General features: G+C 34.8%; 1 protein-coding gene across 1 annotated transcript in view; it reads left to right on the top strand.

The window, feature by feature from the left end:
* The first annotated feature begins 6,095 nt into the window (after positions 1-6,095).
* LOC112686018 (general transcription factor II-I repeat domain-containing protein 2-like) overlaps positions 6,096-18,414 on the top strand; it is a 28,608-nt gene continuing 16,289 nt past the window's right edge. The window contains exon 1 of the mRNA XM_025558116.1: positions 6,096-6,204. Within this exon, the coding sequence (XP_025413901.1) occupies positions 6,096-6,204 (109 nt within the window). The remainder of the gene's footprint in view (positions 6,205-18,414) is intronic.

The following is an 18,414-nucleotide window of genomic DNA, read 5'->3' on the forward strand; positions in this document are numbered from 1 at the left end:
TGTTTTGAACTGAGGCGACGATATAACAATATAAATAATAGTATTATAATATAATAATATAATTATGTTCAATAAGAATAAAAATGGTCTGTTATTAAAAATTTGAAAAAATTAATTAATTTTCAAAAAATCACATATTTATTCAGAATTCGGCCGCCCAGGGCTGTAGCTATGGTTAGCCCTAGGGTAAATACGTCCTTGTATATTGCGCAACCTTGACGCTTGATACTTATGGACAAAAAAAAAATAATAATAATAATAATAATAATAACAAACAGGGATTGGAGACATTACGATGTTGTATGTGTGCACCATAAAATGCGGTAGGAAAAGGATTTTTTCGGGTGATACGAATCTGTCAGCCACATAGAAATGGCCCGATGAAATCGTATATGCATAATCGGCCATGATTATATTCGTCAAGCCTGTTGCGAGGATACATTATGGAGTAGCGTATTCGGATAAACGTATACACATAATAATATAATACGTACATGTCTATTGCTTTTATGCGGTCGTATTAATCAACTCGCGCGACTGCTAGTGATTTTCAATAATAATATTGGGTTGTTCGGGAGAGAAAAAAACCAAATCCATTAAGTCGAGTCGATTTTTCAAAGGCAGGTCTACACGAATGCGCATGCACACAAACACACACACATACACACACACACACACACACACACACGCACACGCACACACACACGCACACGCACACGCACACACACACACGCACACACGCACGCACGCACACATGTACGCATGCATACACAAATACGCACATACAAAACGCATATGCGTACACACAAGTATAAGATACAGACACACAGGCACAAAAACGCGCGCACACAGTGACGACATAGTAATAACGTTTCCGCACGAAATCCTGTCTTTCAACAAACCCCGTCAACACACCATTATCGGGAGCGACTTCGGTCGTGGCGTCTCCTCTCCTCGACCGTTACACATGGTCTTCGCTACCCAGGGGACGGTGTGCATTGTTATTCCGCAGGCATTTTCCACCGTGTCACTTGCGTAACACTCATGCGTATTAATATACATTTATTATCATTATTATCATTACCGTTGTAACAACATTACCTGCTGTGCGCGTTTTACCGCAAATTTTTCTCAACACGCATACGCACGCCAAACCCGTTAGCACCGTATCGCACGATGGCACGTTACTTTTCACGACTCATTTTCTCCTCTTTCTCCTTCTCTTCCTCCTCCTCCTCCTCCTCCTCTTCTTTCTCGTCCGAAATCGTGTCGCATATACGTGTATGCAAATGTACGCTTTTATTTCCCGTTTTCGTCTTGTTGGTACCGACCAACGTGGCTGCAGCTGTTTCACGTTGCGGATTCCACCGCAACGTCATCCCTAGAGCGCTAAATACCGACGTCGTGCGCCGGTGTTTCCATGGAAATCGTGCTCTATTCACTGAAAACGTTTTAATCTCGCGCACCGTCATCGCGAAGTCGCTTTGTACATGCGCGTTCGTCGTTCGTTGCCGCGAAACCGAGAAAAACGTATTGTAATACGCGTAGGTACTGTAATCGTCAACGCTACGAACGTAAGGACGGTAAAGAGCGAAATGTCGCGCGAAAAACAATTTTTGCCCGTGCGCGTCCGTGCGTCTGGGTCGGGTGCCGAACCCCGAGATGAAAGGTAGCGGTGTACACAAGTCGATCGCCGGATTTTATTTAGATCACATTCCGACGTGACCACGGGATACTGTTGACGATCGACTTTTGACCACGGTTATGGTTGAAAATTGTTTTTCTTAAAATCATTTTCAGTCCCGAGGAAAACACGAGCGTGTAGCGTTCTAGTGAAACACGTCGGCGGGCCCGACGACCAAAGCAACGCGGGTATCCAATTTTCAAAGACATTATCCGGGTCGCAAATCGTGCGGGGTCGATGCGACGCGAGTGGGTACGACTGCGACGGGAAGAAGTCGGCAAATCGTCGGCGGCGGCTGCGGGATGCGAGACGTGTTCCCGTTCCCGCCGCGGTTAGGCCGACGACTGTACGGCGTGGTGCTCATCCGATAATCCGACGTCCGGCCGACGCGAACATTTGGGTTTCGGCTAGCCTGGGCATAAACTAGTCAACGATTTAAAGTTAAGTTAAAAGTTAAGATAATTTTAACTTTTTAACTTGACTTATTATTATTGATATCAAATTAATAAATAATGAGTTACTTTTAATCAAATTCAAGTTAAGTTAATCCATAAATAATTAAATAAAAAATATAGTATAATTATTAGGGAACGGATTTAAATGCTCTAAAAAACAAGAAAAATGCCTTAAAGAAATACGATTTAATGCCTTAAAAAAATGCTTTAACATCAAAAAAATGCACTAAAAAAATACCCTAAAAAACTTTAAAAATGGGCTTATATTCAATAAAAACAAAATTTTGAATTTAAAACTTATAAAAAACATATAATTATGAAAAATCTAATAAAAAATAAAAAATATTTAAATACAATACAACCTTAATTAATTAACTTTTAATTATCTTGATATATATCATACCATCTTCTTTTTACCCTAAAAAATAAAAAAATGAATAGGTATACCATTTAGATAGGTATATTCGTTATACTTTTACCTTTTGTTTCATAGCATTGTATAATCAGGTGCTGCTTAATATTGTCAAACAGAAATCTTCGACGGTTATCGGCCAGTATTGTTTTGTATCTCGAGAAACTTCGTTCCACGTCAACTATCGTCATAGGTATAAAATGAACTGTTTGCTTGGAAACCTTGTTTTTTTTTTTTGGACATTCAGAAAAAAAATGCAATTTGCATTCAAATCCGTTTCCTATTAATTATTATTGATGATGCATATTACATAACTATTTATTATAATTAGAAATTAGAAATATAGTAAAATTTAACCAGAATTCTTCAAGAAAAATAACCTAATTAAATTTATATAGCAATAAAAAGTATGAAAAAGTATTCAGGGTATAAAATTAACTACATTCTTAATTACCATGTTATTTTTATTTGATAACTTAAGAAAAACGTGCAATACCTACCTATCTGTATTAATAAATCAAAATATTGTATTTATTTCAGAATTTTGTATACTTTTGGTACCTAATACATAATTATGTTCATCGGTACCTAATAGTTTAATTCTATGTATAGAAAAGCCATTTCCTGCGTTCAATATTTATGATTTTCATTATTTAAAAATTTTAATCGTGGTTCGGTCTACCGCAGAAATTCGATAGTTCTGGGTGGGGATGATGGGGAAGGGAAGTGTATAGGAGGGACGCGATCGCATTTATCTTGCGAAACTTCAACGTGTCCAAGGCAGTAAGCGAGGAAAACGTCACGCACGTCATCGGGTTTCCAACGGTCGTGCGTCGAAAAATTAAAAAAAAAAAAATATATTAAAAATTTAACGGCGACAATTGACGATCCTTATCGTGTTGTCTCGCACCGTTTTCTGTACGTCGTCCCCGGATAGGACGGGAAATAGTGCAATTGTTGGTAAAATTTGTGAAAATTCGGTTTTCGACGAGCGACTTCGAACAGCCGACCGATCGACTAACCGACTTGACGTGTATCGCGGTGGATCACGGTTCCGTGGACATCGATGTTGGTGCCAGAACGATGGAAAACTTGTCGCTTTGTCCTTGACGCGCGTTCCAGCAGTCGTAGAGGAAAACGTGCGAACGCTCACGGGCTCGGTTGACCTTAATACATCTTATCATCGTCGAACCACACATATTCAATTCAAAATGTGTCAGACAAGTACGGCAATGATTTATGAAAAAAGGGGCTTTCGATCATAACGAGCCATCTCTCGAATCGAATTTCGACTAGACGAATGAAATGTTTCTGAACCTATTCGTTACGTTTTAATATTTCTATAAAATGAATTCGATTTTTAGTGTCTCAGACCAAACGTCCACGGTAGGGAATTGTAAACATAAAAAAATTAAACGTTGAATGTACCACACGACATGTTGTTAAATGTTATACATTTACCTTACACGTTTTAACGTTTACGTTTTTGTTAATTTCACCATCGTGAAAACGGTACTTGTACTTGATAAAATATTAGGAGCACCATCAAAAATATTATACAAAATTTTAATGACATCATTACACCCGTCGGATTTAGGTGAGAATTTTTGTTTATTATTATAATTATTATTATTTATTAATTTTTTTTTTTAAGTAAAATATTACAGAATTCAGGTTTTTTTTTTTCATGAAAAGAAATATATTTTCACAAAAATTCATTTACTGCGAACATATTTGTAAAAAGTATTTAACAACAACACTATCGCAGTCATACCGTAACACGTAATTAAAAATATTTAACGACAGTTGAAAACAAACATAAATAGTTTAAATTTATTTTTCACCCGAAATGTTTAAATATAATCCGTAACTGTGGGTACGTAAGGTGCATTTACCTAAACTTTGAATATTTTATTTTCAACCGGAATCTGATGAACACTCACACACACACATATACTCGCGCGCGCACAGCTGTAGGTTTACCGAAACGTACTCATGCATTTCAGTCTTGAATATCCACGCGGGACATCAACATTACCTTAAGAAATAATGTAATTTTCTAGTCATTTAGTGTATTTTGAATTTTGAAATTGAGGTTTTATACTTTCCAAATTATTAGCTGTAAATTTATTATAAGTTAATTGCATTTATGCATTATTAAAACAAAGTGTTATATTTTCAGAAAATCATACATACACAGAGAAAATAATATCATTCTCATTATATTAAACTAATGATCAATTAAGTGTAAGTAATAAGGCAAAATCGACATTATGTAATTATTTAATAGTTCATCACACACATATTCCAAACGCTACACGCTATGTACACCACTACAGTCATTGACTGTGGTTAATAACATTTATACATTTTAAAAACAAAGCTGTTATACTTTCTAAAATCGTACACGCGGTGGTAACGGGGTAAATGTGTATAATATACACTGTACATATGGATGTGTCGCATGGCGGTTATATCGGGTCGGACTATCAACAGCAATAACGATAATATTGATAATACATAGATATCGTTTAGCAGGTGTGGCGAACGAGTGCAGGCCGATATAGGAGTCACGCGACTAGTTCCCAACAATTTATAACAATCCAGTCGAGACTTGTAAAATAATGATGTAACTATAACAACACGAAATGTAAAATAAATAATAACGAAACGCGCGCGCAAAGTAACAAATCCTTCACGCTTGATGCGGTTGGATACGAGGAACAAAAGACTTTAAAACGGGTCATTCGCGGTCAGCGTCGGCAAAAATAAGGTCGACGTCCAAAAATAAGGTCATTCGACGTTTCAGCAGGGTCGACCAGATTATGGGGCAAGGAGAGCTAGAACCCCAGGGTCCGTCGTATCAGCCTTTTATGCCAAATTATTTTATAATCTCATTCGCCATAGCATATGTTAAGATGCAAATTTGAATACTTTTATTGCACTAGAGTACGTAAAAGTACCTATGTAAAAGTAGTATGTATATCTTGGCTATCAGGTGCAAGTAAAGGGGGCCTGGAACTGATAAACCCCGGGGCCCTCAAAAGTTCTCGCCAGCCGTGCATGTTGGGCGAATCCGAAGCTGGTGGTAGGTCAAGAAGCGGGTGATGACGAAAGTCTCAGCGTGCGACGCGAAAGACGGTCGGAAGAGAAGCCTTTTCTGCGTGACCCGGAAACGACGGTCGAAAAGCTCGAAAAAAACGAGCGCGGACTGGTTGACGGTGTAACGGTGCGGTGCACGGTTGCCAACGATGGTACAGCATCACTTCGGTGAGGAAAACCATTGCAATAGTGGTTCACCACCATAGGCGTGTTTATGGGTGGGACCGGATGAGCACTGGTACCCCGGCGGAATGTGCCTCTAACAAAATCATGTCAGGAGAAAAAAAGTCATACGATCTATATTATAATTACCTACCGACAGTTTTAGTATAGTACAGTACAGTAGTACAACGTATGTGTTTTTATTTGAGTTTTAAATGTATTATTATTTGTTCATGTCTAAAAAAAAAAAAAAATAAGTCTCATGATTTAAAAATTTGTTATGTCCCCTCGACCACCGAAATCTGAACGTGTCTATGCTCACCACACAGATATGGATAAGAGTCGATTTGATCGAAGCGGAGGCATGATACGACCAGTATCGGCTCAAGGTATAGGCGAACCTAGATAAACTGCCTGGATCGGTGCTTTAGCAGAGGTGGAATTTAAAAAATCGACTCGTAAATTATTTACGAGCAGTTCTCGAGTACGTATATAAAAACAGTAGGCCCCAATTACTGATTCACGTTGGCCGTTGTCCGCGGTGTTTCGGGACCGAATCCGCCGGAATCGTACCAGATGTCGATTGAGCACTGAACATCATCTCGTTTCGCGTAACCGAACGGTCTTGTTCGTGGTTGCCCATTACTTTTACCATCAGCCGTCGTTGACCACACACGAGGCCAAATTGTCGATATACGATGAAAAAATAATAAATATACGGTGGGAAAAATGTCACACTTGCTGTTATATTGCACGATCCGGTCCGGTAAAGGTGTCGAGACAAAAGTCTTAAGCGGGGCTCCAGAAGTCACCTTTTCGTATTACTCACCAATGTTCGACCGGATTCTCTTCGGTGACCGATCCACGATCGTTTTTATGAACGGATAACCGTTAAAAACAGAAGAAAAAAAACTTCTATTAACGAACCAGGAAGTCTGCTACGGAAATACGTAGAAACAAAACATAAATATTACGTGTATAAAAAAAAAAAAAATCTAAAAAAACACACATAATAAACGAATCGCATGCACGCATTACGCCCGCACGGGAGTGTTTATTATGTTCGCGTTCAGCGCATCATCACTGGTTTTTCATTTTCCGCCCGAATCGGATAAATATACACAAAGCATACACAAATATACGTGTCGGACAAAAGTGAATACTGATCAGAAAACGTTTATTCGCGTAAATGTAAACGGGTAACGGTACGGTAACCGGAAACAATGAAAAAGCCGAACAAGTGGAGTGCAGGACGAAAACGATCAGGAGTCGGTGATTTCCGTACGTATGGCTTCCGCGGATCACGTGCAAACGCATATGTGCACGCAAAGGGTGTAGGTAAGTTGCGCGGGATAAACGAGCGTACTCGGTACGGTGGCGATGAACACGCTTTGCGTAAGGCGCCCGAAAAATCTCAGTGGATTTCCAAAGCCGTGATTTCAACGCAGTGAATATTTGATTAAACATACATATTATTTATTTTTCACCCCCCGTTCAACGTGCTTTCGACCTTTCATACGCGTCTTCTTCCCAAATATCCCTGTTTAGATCAGCACAAAAGAAATGATACCGCGTTAACGGTGTAATACCCTTCATCTGTTCCTTATATCGTATTTACACGCGAGTACACATATAGACACTAGCACGAAATATCATTATCCTCATATATATAATACATATATATGTCTGTGCGTGTATGTGCGTGCGCGTATACACTTTATACTCGTGAATCCCATTTCGCACCGTGAAACGGTAAACCTCTTTTTTTTTTTTTTTGAAAAAATTTCGACTCCACCCGAGTGTATTTTCGTTACGACGTTACCGTGGTAGTGGACCCCATAAGCGAGATATACGGTGAGCAGCAGCGTCGCAGTTGCAGTCGACGAGCTGACGAGTGCTTCACGCCACTGAATGCGGTTGACATCCGCGTTATTGCGCATGCGCTAGGACTTCAGATTATCCGCGACTCGGCACCGTCATTGTCTCATATCACATAATCTCATCATGATTATCATTATTTTCAAAGCAAGAAAGCCATATATATTTTATGGTAGTTCACTTTTTTAATTCATTCAGTTCAAAAGGTGAAAATTCAAGACTGTCTTATTTCAATTTGTGGTGTTTTTGCGCTAAATAAAATCTAACTAGAGTGTGAAATGTTGAGTAAAACAGCAACATTTAGAGTTGTGTCAGTATTACATTTTAGAACGCTATTAGAAAAATTGTTCCACTTTCCAGTTTAATGTAGGAAAACTTATGAGGAATCTTTTATTATTTAAATTTAATATAAATAATAAGATAATAATGATAATTATAGTTGAGACTCCGTCAGATTCCAAAGTCGTGATTTCAATTTTTGATGGACAAGCTCTATTTATTTTGTTTGTCCCCAGTGATTCGGTTATTCACCAACTTTCTTCATTCATGATCCGTAATGAATTTCAAACAAATTACTCACATTACTTAGGTATATAATCAAAACTTTATAAATAATAAAATAATAACGATAATTATGATGAGATTATGTGATATGAGATAATGATTGCGTACGCGCTGACGGTGCCGAGTCGCGGATAATCTAGTTCTAGCGCATGCGCAGTAACGCGGATGCCAACCGCATTCAGTGGCGTGAAGCACTCGTACGAGCTGCTACGCGAATCGGAAACGTTGTAGTTGTTTGCTTTCGATTATTATATCGTAAACAATCCTACTATAATAATATACGTGTTCCGTTCCACGAATTCGATCTAGTCCCCGACGAGTAGATGATGAAGGTGTTTTAAAATAATTTGAAAACTTTGGTCATCACTTTAAAATAACTTTCGGCGAAATAATTATTTGCGTTCAGGATCAAACCGTTAAAATAAGTGTTGTGACGGTTTCTGGACTCGTACGATTTTATCCCGATTTATACCACCTTACATTTTGTATGGCTACAAAATATTTAATAATCTTATTTGAACGCTAGTGAGTTTAATCAACTAATTTTCGATGAAACTTATTATTAAACCAACATTGTAAATAATGATAAAATACAAGCAGTTTTTATTTTTTGTAATATTGAAAAGGTTATAATTTTTGGTAACATTCGAATAAACATAAAATGTTGGTTGACTCATTTTAAGGTAACTAAAGAAATAACAAATTAATATTAAAATTTTACTCGAAAGTTTATTATACCAAAATCGAAATAATTCATTAGACGTTGTCTTATTAGAGAAAACTTTGAATAATTGGAAAATTGTAATACTATAATCGCGCTCATCTAAACGCAAATTGTATTCTCTCTAAACGGTACGATTTCGTCTCCAGTATTAAAACATAACAAAATTGATAAATGAAACAAAATCGTTGACTGCAAAACAAAATGCATTTGATACAAATGTATTAAACCGTATTTTGAACAGTACGAAATCGCTATCGGCGGAAAAATGCTGAAACACCCTGTATAAGAACCAGGAACCCGTAGCGTTACGCTAACGTAAGGTTGTTGAATAACACGAGTGTATTTTTTTTTTTTAACTATTTTTTAATCAAGTTCAATCGAATCAATCAACACTGAAATCACTGACTCGTCAAACTTCACCTATGTGTACATGTATGCATCGATTACACCATGTACGGGTGCGTTGGTGTGCGAGTTTCGGTGTAAAATCGTTTCCTCGACGATGACGGTCTATGCTTCAGACATTTAACTTTTATACAGCGATAAGAGTATACAAACGTCTGCCATATAAATGTTATTCCGCCGTTCAAGGGCCAGTCAACCGTGTCCGAATATAATTCCCGTACCAAAGGAGAAAGTTAAATTACAATAAAAGTTATCTCGTTCGGGAGACGAGAGTTCAACTAATCACACGTGCTACGAGACCGCGGGGCGATGTACTTGTGTATCTGTACGCACTCAGGACGGCTAACAGTTTTAGACGATAATAGTTCAAAAGCGCATTTTTGTTCTTTTCGAACAAATAAAAATGGTACCTGTTACTTTTATACTAAACCTATCTTGTACTTAAACTTGCTGTACTCATATAGATGTTCAGATAACCAATGTGTTATAATTATGTATCATATACGCGTACCTGAATTCGTAGTGTTATATTTATTCGTTTCGCCCAACAGTATTTCAGATATTTTACATTGTATGTGTAACGACTGGGGCAGAGGAATTGTAGCCTTAAAATAATAACCAAGTGCGCATGCGTGTAAGCATTAAAACGCTCAGAATACGCTTGAAATATGAACATTATTTTTCTTTTAAATTAAAAACAATGGTTTCACGTAACTGTGCGTCTTTATACAGCATTTGTCGTCATTCACCGTAAAATTAATGGACTATGGTTAGGTGGTAGTTGGACTTATGAGCGTTTTCAAGAAAAACGTGCGTTTGTAAACAGTCAACGGTAGCGTACCGGTAACTATCAACGAATGAGTGATATTAATTCATAAAAGCAACTTAATGAAACATTAATACAAATATCAATTTAATTTATCATATGCAAGTATGAAATACGCATTGAAATGTACAGAATGAAAAAACCAATAATAATAACAGTAATAAAAAAAACCTAAAAATATGCATTTATATAATTGTACGTTATATTTATGTATTTATCATATGTTTTTGATTTGCTAAACAAATAATATTATTTTATTTATTTATTCGTATTCGTAGTAAAATAGTATTGCAGTTTTTAATACGAATACTCCACTGTTTGTGCGATCGTGTAAAACAAATACCTATGCAATTATAATGCTATGATTCCTCCACTCTATACTAATGGTTTATTATATCGACATACCAAATAACGAGTAGTACACGGAAAATAGCATGTAAACAAATACCTTAGCAAGTTAATATAAGTTAATATTCCAATTAGTAGGGTTTCTCTACGTCTCTTCGCCCTCTATCCCCCCACTGTATCTCTCTCACCCTCAGTTAATAAATCCAGTACAGTGGGCCCCGCCTGAATCGTAGCTCGAATATAATATTCGTGTTCGATGAAAATTCTAATAAGAACTTGTGTATATTAATGTTTAACATTCGGGGTTTTGGGAAAACGAGTAAGTTGCAATTTATTATTTATCGAGTGAAAATATATATAATACACGAGTGTGTGTTGTGGTCGAAGTAATTTAATGTAACATTCGTTTTGTTTCTAAATATTTCGTGATCGTGTGATCAGGTGCATGTACCATTATCGTAGAAAAAGCACCAGGGACAGCGCATTAAGACTACATGTAATATAATTTGACCTTTTAAAAAAAATCATATAACCTTGTCGAATACAAAATTATAACAAATGTTTTTACCCTGTTTAATTTCAGTCGAGTTCGGGGAACGTATTTTTATTTTTTGAACAGTATCTTATACAGCAATTAAAAAATTAACAAACCCAATTACATTTTATCGTTTGAATATTATATTTTTTTTTTTTATTTTTTTTTTTTATTATTATAAACGCCCTTGGGCATATACAGCACAAGATGTAAATTAAAATTAAAAAAAAAAAAAAAATGTTTTAATTTATTTAACATAACTATTGTAAACAGTTGAATATTTTACGAAAAAAATTGTTGATAGAAGTACACCGTTGTTGAGTTTTAAAGCTTCAATAGTTTTGACTATGTTTAAATCAGAAAAGGAAAATAGAATATGTGGAAAATCTAGTTATGAGAACATAATCCCCCACCCAAAAAAAAAAGTAAAAATACTATTGCATCAGAACTAAGATATGACAGTGTTGATCATTATTCATTACAAAAAAAAAAATAAGTCCAATCGTCTTGCTACTATGATACATATTGTACATCCAGAACAAGATTCACACGTGAAAAATGTGAATGTGCTGTATGCCCAAAGTGTATGAACACAAAATATTAAGTATTATTATTATTGTGTTACTGTACACTGGTAGTGTACAATTTTTACTGATAAAATCAAAGATTCGGGTTTGTTTTATGTCATTATATACATTTGTTATTAATCAACGTGATATAATTATTATCTATGATACAATAAATTGTATAAAATTTGTATTGTTTTGTATTTTTAGTTTAATTTTATTATTATATTTTCTGTAGAACTAGTCTTTACTTTTTAATATTTTCTTATGTGTATCACATTTTAAAACTTAAAAATAGCGTTAACCAATGTAGTATTTTATTTGACTGATTTAATATACGGGTTTATAATTAGATTTGTTGTAAATTAATTATATTTGATAAAATAATAATATTTTTAGTTTTTTTTTTTTTTTAATAATACATGATGGTATCATTATAATACCATATAATAAAAAATTATTTTATCATTACAAAATAAAAAATAAAAAACATTTATTTTATTATTTTCAGTATCCAAAAGTAACGAAGAATTAAATTCTCAATTTTAATATTGCATTTTTAAGAAAAAATAAATCTCGTTCATGAAGACGCAATAGATATACGAGTACACCAAGAAAAATTATAATCAAACATCATACGGAAATGGTATAGTTTATTGTAGAGCTGGACAAGTGTTGTTTTTTGATGTCGAGTCGAATTCAAAATTCAACTACTCAAAAAAATGTCGAGTACTCGGGATAAATAGTCGAGGTTACCAATCTATAAAAAATATCGTTTTAACGATGGTAAAATATGAAAGCAATAAAAATCTATTATTATCAACTTAAACCATCAACCTTCCTGGTATTTTTTATGGGAAATATTTGAATCCCAGTTATTTATAGTTTTAACATTTATTTTTCGATAAAATAATGAAATAAACTCGAGTACTGGATGAAAGTCGAGTAAAATCGAATACTCGACAAGTGCAAACAATTTTTTCATCGATCCGAGTCGAAAGTACTTTTCCAACCATGGGTGTCCGTAGGAAATTTATTGGTGGGGGGGGGGGGCATAATTAAACCGAACACCAAAAGTATATTAAAAAAAATGTATTCTAGCAAACTATAAAATATGTCAGAATTGTACACACTTTAGTTGTTATCAGATAAAAACTGAAGTGTTCGCAGTTGTTCGATTGCAAACCTTATTATTTTTCGTTCGATTAATTTTTTTCAGGGGGAGAGGCAAATTCCCCGACTTGTCCCTCCCCCTCTGGACGCCCATGTGTCCTACTCTAGTTTATAGTGATAAACATGGTCATTATGTAACTAGACATTTAACCTGGAACTCTAGAGCCATAAAAATAAGTAAAATATTTTCGGTTATAATATCCTAACACTAAAATATTCGGGTCACCGGATCGAAAAGACAATAAAATATGTTTGTACCTATATATAGGAATGCGGTCGTGGGGAATGTAATAGTCGAGCGTAAAAAAATGTTAAACTTTTGAAGAGATCTAAGACAATGTTTGTAGGTAGTGTATATTAGAATTTTTTAAATCATATAGAACCACCGCAAGTCATTGAATCGCCTTTGGAATTCTAGAGTTTTTTTTTATCGAATTCGGCAACTAATATGCGCGTGTATGAATGTGTCCGATAGTAATTCGTTTTGATACGAGCCAACGTACTGGGAAATCGATTTTGTAATTTGTATTTTTTTTTTTCAAATCTACAATCTCGATGTGAGTTCCAAATTAATGACCCGTATTCCTGAGCAGATCGGACGAGAATCCTCGCGAGCAGGTAGCGTCATTAAATCGGCTAGATATGACAAAAAATCCAAACATCACAGCTGCAATATTTTATCACGAGTCATGCATTCTATCGTGTTTAATAGTAATACTATTGTAGTGTATCGTCAGAAAAAAAATAATACCTATTGGTCCTTTACTTAGTTTCGGTATCAACGAGTAACCGAATGTTATCCAGGCAAAAGATAAATTTAAAATCTGTCTTGTTTTGTTGTTTATCAAGTACTTCAGTATAATCATATCTTATTTTTTATTTTCGGGTACCAAGAAATGCGGATTTACGAAATATCTGCTGTTTCAAGATTTAACGTTTTATTGTGTCATGTCAGTCATGTTTATCGATTATTGATGCTTGAAAACTATGATAAAACATTACATTAGACAAATTACTCTGAGCGAATATATAATCACTCCAGTTGAGCATTTTCAAATACACAGCTTAATACTCATTCTTTCTTATAAACATCTTTAATAAAAAAAAAATATTTTCGAATAAACCTCTATTTTGTTAAAATGTGTAATAATGTGTGTCGAATTTTTTTTAAAAAAGATACTGCTAATAATATTGTCACAAATAAAAAATTGAAAATTGGATTGTTGAATTTTTCTAAATTCGTAATATCACTTTAATGTAATATGAAACGGCTTGTAATTAGTTTTTTTGGAATTTCAAGGCATAAAGCCCGACAATAAATTTCATCGAAAAAACTATAAACGCTGACTAAATTAAATTTATTGTAGTTAAGTAATTTCAACTTTACAATCTTTAATATCAGAAAAAAAAATTGAAAAACTTGGCCTATAAACCGTTTTAAGTATAATACTTTGCTGGTATAATTCGTAATTTAAGATATTGCCTTTAATTTTTATTTTCCAAAACAATTATAGATATAATATATTGGTATATATTGGTACCTACAACTTTAACCAAATTTATTTGGAGATATTTACTGATACGTGGTCAGGTAAAGTTCAACGATTAAACGTGTACTGTTATAAGCGTTTTTTAAGTACAATCTACAAGACGAAGAAAAATAAATAAATAAATACGAAAAATTAGGACTAAGTTGTTCAACGCTTTCGAATAATTAAAATAATTTTGATTAAAATAAAATAAAATAAACAATACGAATTCAACTAACCGTTCTTGTGTTCACTACGACTCTATACGTTACTAACACTTATATTCGTCTATTGTTTTTGTTTCGTTAAGCCGTGTACGCATAACTTTAATTAAATTTTAGTTTTAAACAACTTCACGACCGACCCGACTGAGCAGTGGGGTTTTTAACGGTATCTTAAACATTTCTTAAAACTGGTGCACACGAAACGAGAAGTGTAACGGCAAGTACCGACGGTACGAAATACCTTTGAATGAGCGAACTCGTTATTAAACCCGTGCATTATCAAATCCGCCGCGAAAGCGAACCGCCGACTCGTGGGTACAAAAATCGTGCACGCCGTTGCGAAACGGGATCGGTTTACGACCGGGGGAGTAGGTTGAAACCGTGTTTTGATGTCTAGCGAATACCGTTGCCGGGACGAAAAAGTGCAACGTTGCACAAGTAGCGGCGAAACGTGGGGCGAAATAACGAACCCCCCGGGGTTGTTCGCCACCGTCGGTGTGAGTTGGCGCGCGCACGCGCGCGGGTCACGCGAAAACGTCAACGTCGGTGGAGACCGAAATTTATATCGGATGCTTTTCGCCCGTCCGGGTCTGCGAAACGAAGATAAAAAGCTTTCGGCCCAATCTTCCGGAAACGCGCGGACTTTATCCGTATGTACGGTTACAGTGCACTGCGCTGTTTGCGCCGCGGTAGCGTTGCAGTGTCGCAACAACAACGATGATGACAGTAAAATACGGTTAACCGCAACGATCGAGAAAAATAATAACCCGGAAGCGGTTTTGTCGATCATACCGGAACCACGATGCCCCAGTGCCTGTGAAGAATTTAACGTTTCTTTCTATACTGTTACGATTGTTGAATGGCGTTTTCGGCATAACCTCCGTCTACGGCAGAACATTTACGATCATCCACCTTTTCACAACGTTTTCCCTTCTTCCCAGAAACAATTCACACGTATACGAATTCGTTCGATTCCGTTATGTTACCGATTCCAACGCAGGACGAACTCGGTTTGTAAATCGCTAACATTCGATTCCATAAATCGAAGAAAAACTATTGACCGTAAAAAAAAAAAAAAAAAAAATGATGACGAAATCTGCTACTCCTGCACAATGTCGCTGGTCAAGACCTATAGACATTGGACGCTCAAAAATTAGATTTGACACACCGAAATAAGAAACGGCACGTTGTAATATTTTTATCGGCGCAATCGCATTCATACCAAAACGAATGGGGAATATATAACACGAAAAATTGATCCAGCGGTATATTCCTCTTAAACACGTTGTTTTGGACACGTGTAAAGTATTACACTCGTAACAAATGTATCCGTGGTATCATTTTCTAAAATTAAAAAAAAAAAAAAAAATTGAATACGAATAGTGCACGCGGAAAACAACTCGAACGGACATAATATATGTGATATAAACCATGGACTGAATTTATCACCCCCTCAACGGCATCGTTGTGTTGTTTAATTCAAGCGACCGTGTGAGATATACACGACGCGTAATGCTGTTCAATTGACACGTACCCAACGCGGAACGGAAAAAATTATACGCGAGCAATAAATTCTGGTGGTCCTTTGTGAATTTACTCAAAACTGCGGAAAAAACAAAAACAATATTTCACGTAGCACGAAAATTATGACTGAGCATTCTGTTTGCCAAATATGCTAATCTGACATGTGTTCGGTGGATTTTAGTTCACGTGAATAAATCAGGTTAATCGATCAATGTTGAGAATTGAGAATAAACTGATTTTTCGTATAAAGTTTGATCTAGCGGATTTTCGTAAATTGATTTGAATCATCATTAATTTTTTTCAATTGGAAAAAAAAGTTTGAAGATTTAGTAATTTAAACATTCGAATTCAATGTAATACAGATATTATATACTCATGGATGTTATTTTGTAAACAGTGCGAATTTTTTTAATTTTTTTTTCCGCATTTTTTCCCCGATAGGCTCCTTATATGTAGGTAAATATATATATATATATATATACAAATATACAAAAAAACAATTAACTCACTCAGTGATCGATACATCTAATAAATGATAAAACGTATAAACTTCAAATTTTACATTGTGGTTCCTATAATACTCTAGATGCACAAAAATAAATAGTTTTTCAAAAATCGTATTTTCATGGGTTGAAACAATCTTAGGATGCATAAATATTCTTACTTTTTGGTTACCTTAGAAACATTTTTCAATGTGTTATATATCCTAGTAATTACCGATTGGAAAAATGTAAATTAATACAATATAAATAAATATCATTAGAGCGATTGTGTTTTTTTTCAACCTAACATTTTTAGATTTTAATACTAAAATGTAATAAATTGCTCCAGACTATATAATAGTAAAATATCTTCCGGGCAATTATGGGTAATTTGGATAATTTCATAAACGATTTAAAAATAATTAGGTGATTTGTATATGCTTGTGTGTAGAAACCTAAATTAATTAATTAGCCTAGTTATTAAATTAGAATTAATTAATTATTTTATGAATTAATTTAGTTAGAATCGAATAGTGGTTTAAAAACATAAAATATCTTTATACAATTATAGTTAGTTAGTTTAGAGTATCGCGAAGCTAATCCAAGCGATTACAATGAATTATTATGAATCCAATTATTGTGCTTCAACTTATATTCGTTCGATATTACTTTGTCATTTTTATCTACTTTTCAAACAGCTTTATTTATTTTTTTCGTACAGTTACACCGTTGTTTGTTGATGGTTAATTACTTTTGAAAATAAAATGTAAAACCTATAATTATTTAAACATATTTTTCCTTTTCAACTAAACGGATGTTTCGCATTTCACTTTGATCCATTCTAAAAATTGGTTCAAAATTTAAAATCGCTCAACAATTTGTAAATATAAAATCGTACAACGAGAACGAATGATGAAAATCAACCATACGATACTCAATCGCTTACGATAGCGTATATTATTTTCTATAATTTGGCTTATGTCTGATTTGGATTATATCTCATCATTAAATAAATGAGTGTATAGTCGTTTAGGTCAAATATATACCGTATCAAATATCAAATATAGCGAAAGCCATAAATTACTACTTTGAAATTACAAACTTATTTTAATACATGAAGTTTGAAAATGTTCGAACCATCTATACATTTATTTGACCGGTCCATTAGGAAGCAACTAGAAATAGTTTTCTAGTGACCGCATTCGTTTACGATAAAATTTAGGGTACGTTGAGAAGCAACTCGTATATTGTTGGGAGGCAACTAGTATGCACCCATAAGATATTCGCTAACATTTGTATTATCTAAGATTTAAACAAGTGTGCGTGCGTATATGCAATTTTCGTTTTATCGCGGTACGACTCACACAAGTCCTGTTTTGTTCTTTCTGTTCGTGCCTTTAATTCGGTATCCAAAAAAAAAGATCATTGTATGTTTGTAGTCATACGTGTTGGAACCGTACTGCTCTGCAAGTCTATCCGTCTACATCGCACTCCCGTTGAATTATATTATTTATATATATATAATCAATGATTAATTATTATGCGCGTACCTCTCCCGACAGAGCCGGATCAAACATTTACTCACACCTAGGCAAACTTAAAATTTGCCGCCCCTTACATGTCAATTCTTTATGTACATTAAATATTATTTTTACATAAACAATACTATGATAAACTTAATTCTGAGTTAATTAGCCTTTTCAGACCCCAGGGTCACTGTAGTGTACCTTATTTTCAATAATTCATTACGTAGCATCTTGTTAATAGATTAGTTCGAACAAGCGATAACGTTATTTTAGTATACGTATAATCCGGTAAAAA

Source organism: Sipha flava, unplaced genomic scaffold, assembly GCF_003268045.1.
Source record: "Sipha flava isolate LNK unplaced genomic scaffold, YSA_version1 2_pilon_pilon, whole genome shotgun sequence".
In the NCBI taxonomy this organism is placed as follows: Eukaryota; Metazoa; Arthropoda; class Insecta; order Hemiptera; family Aphididae; genus Sipha; species Sipha flava.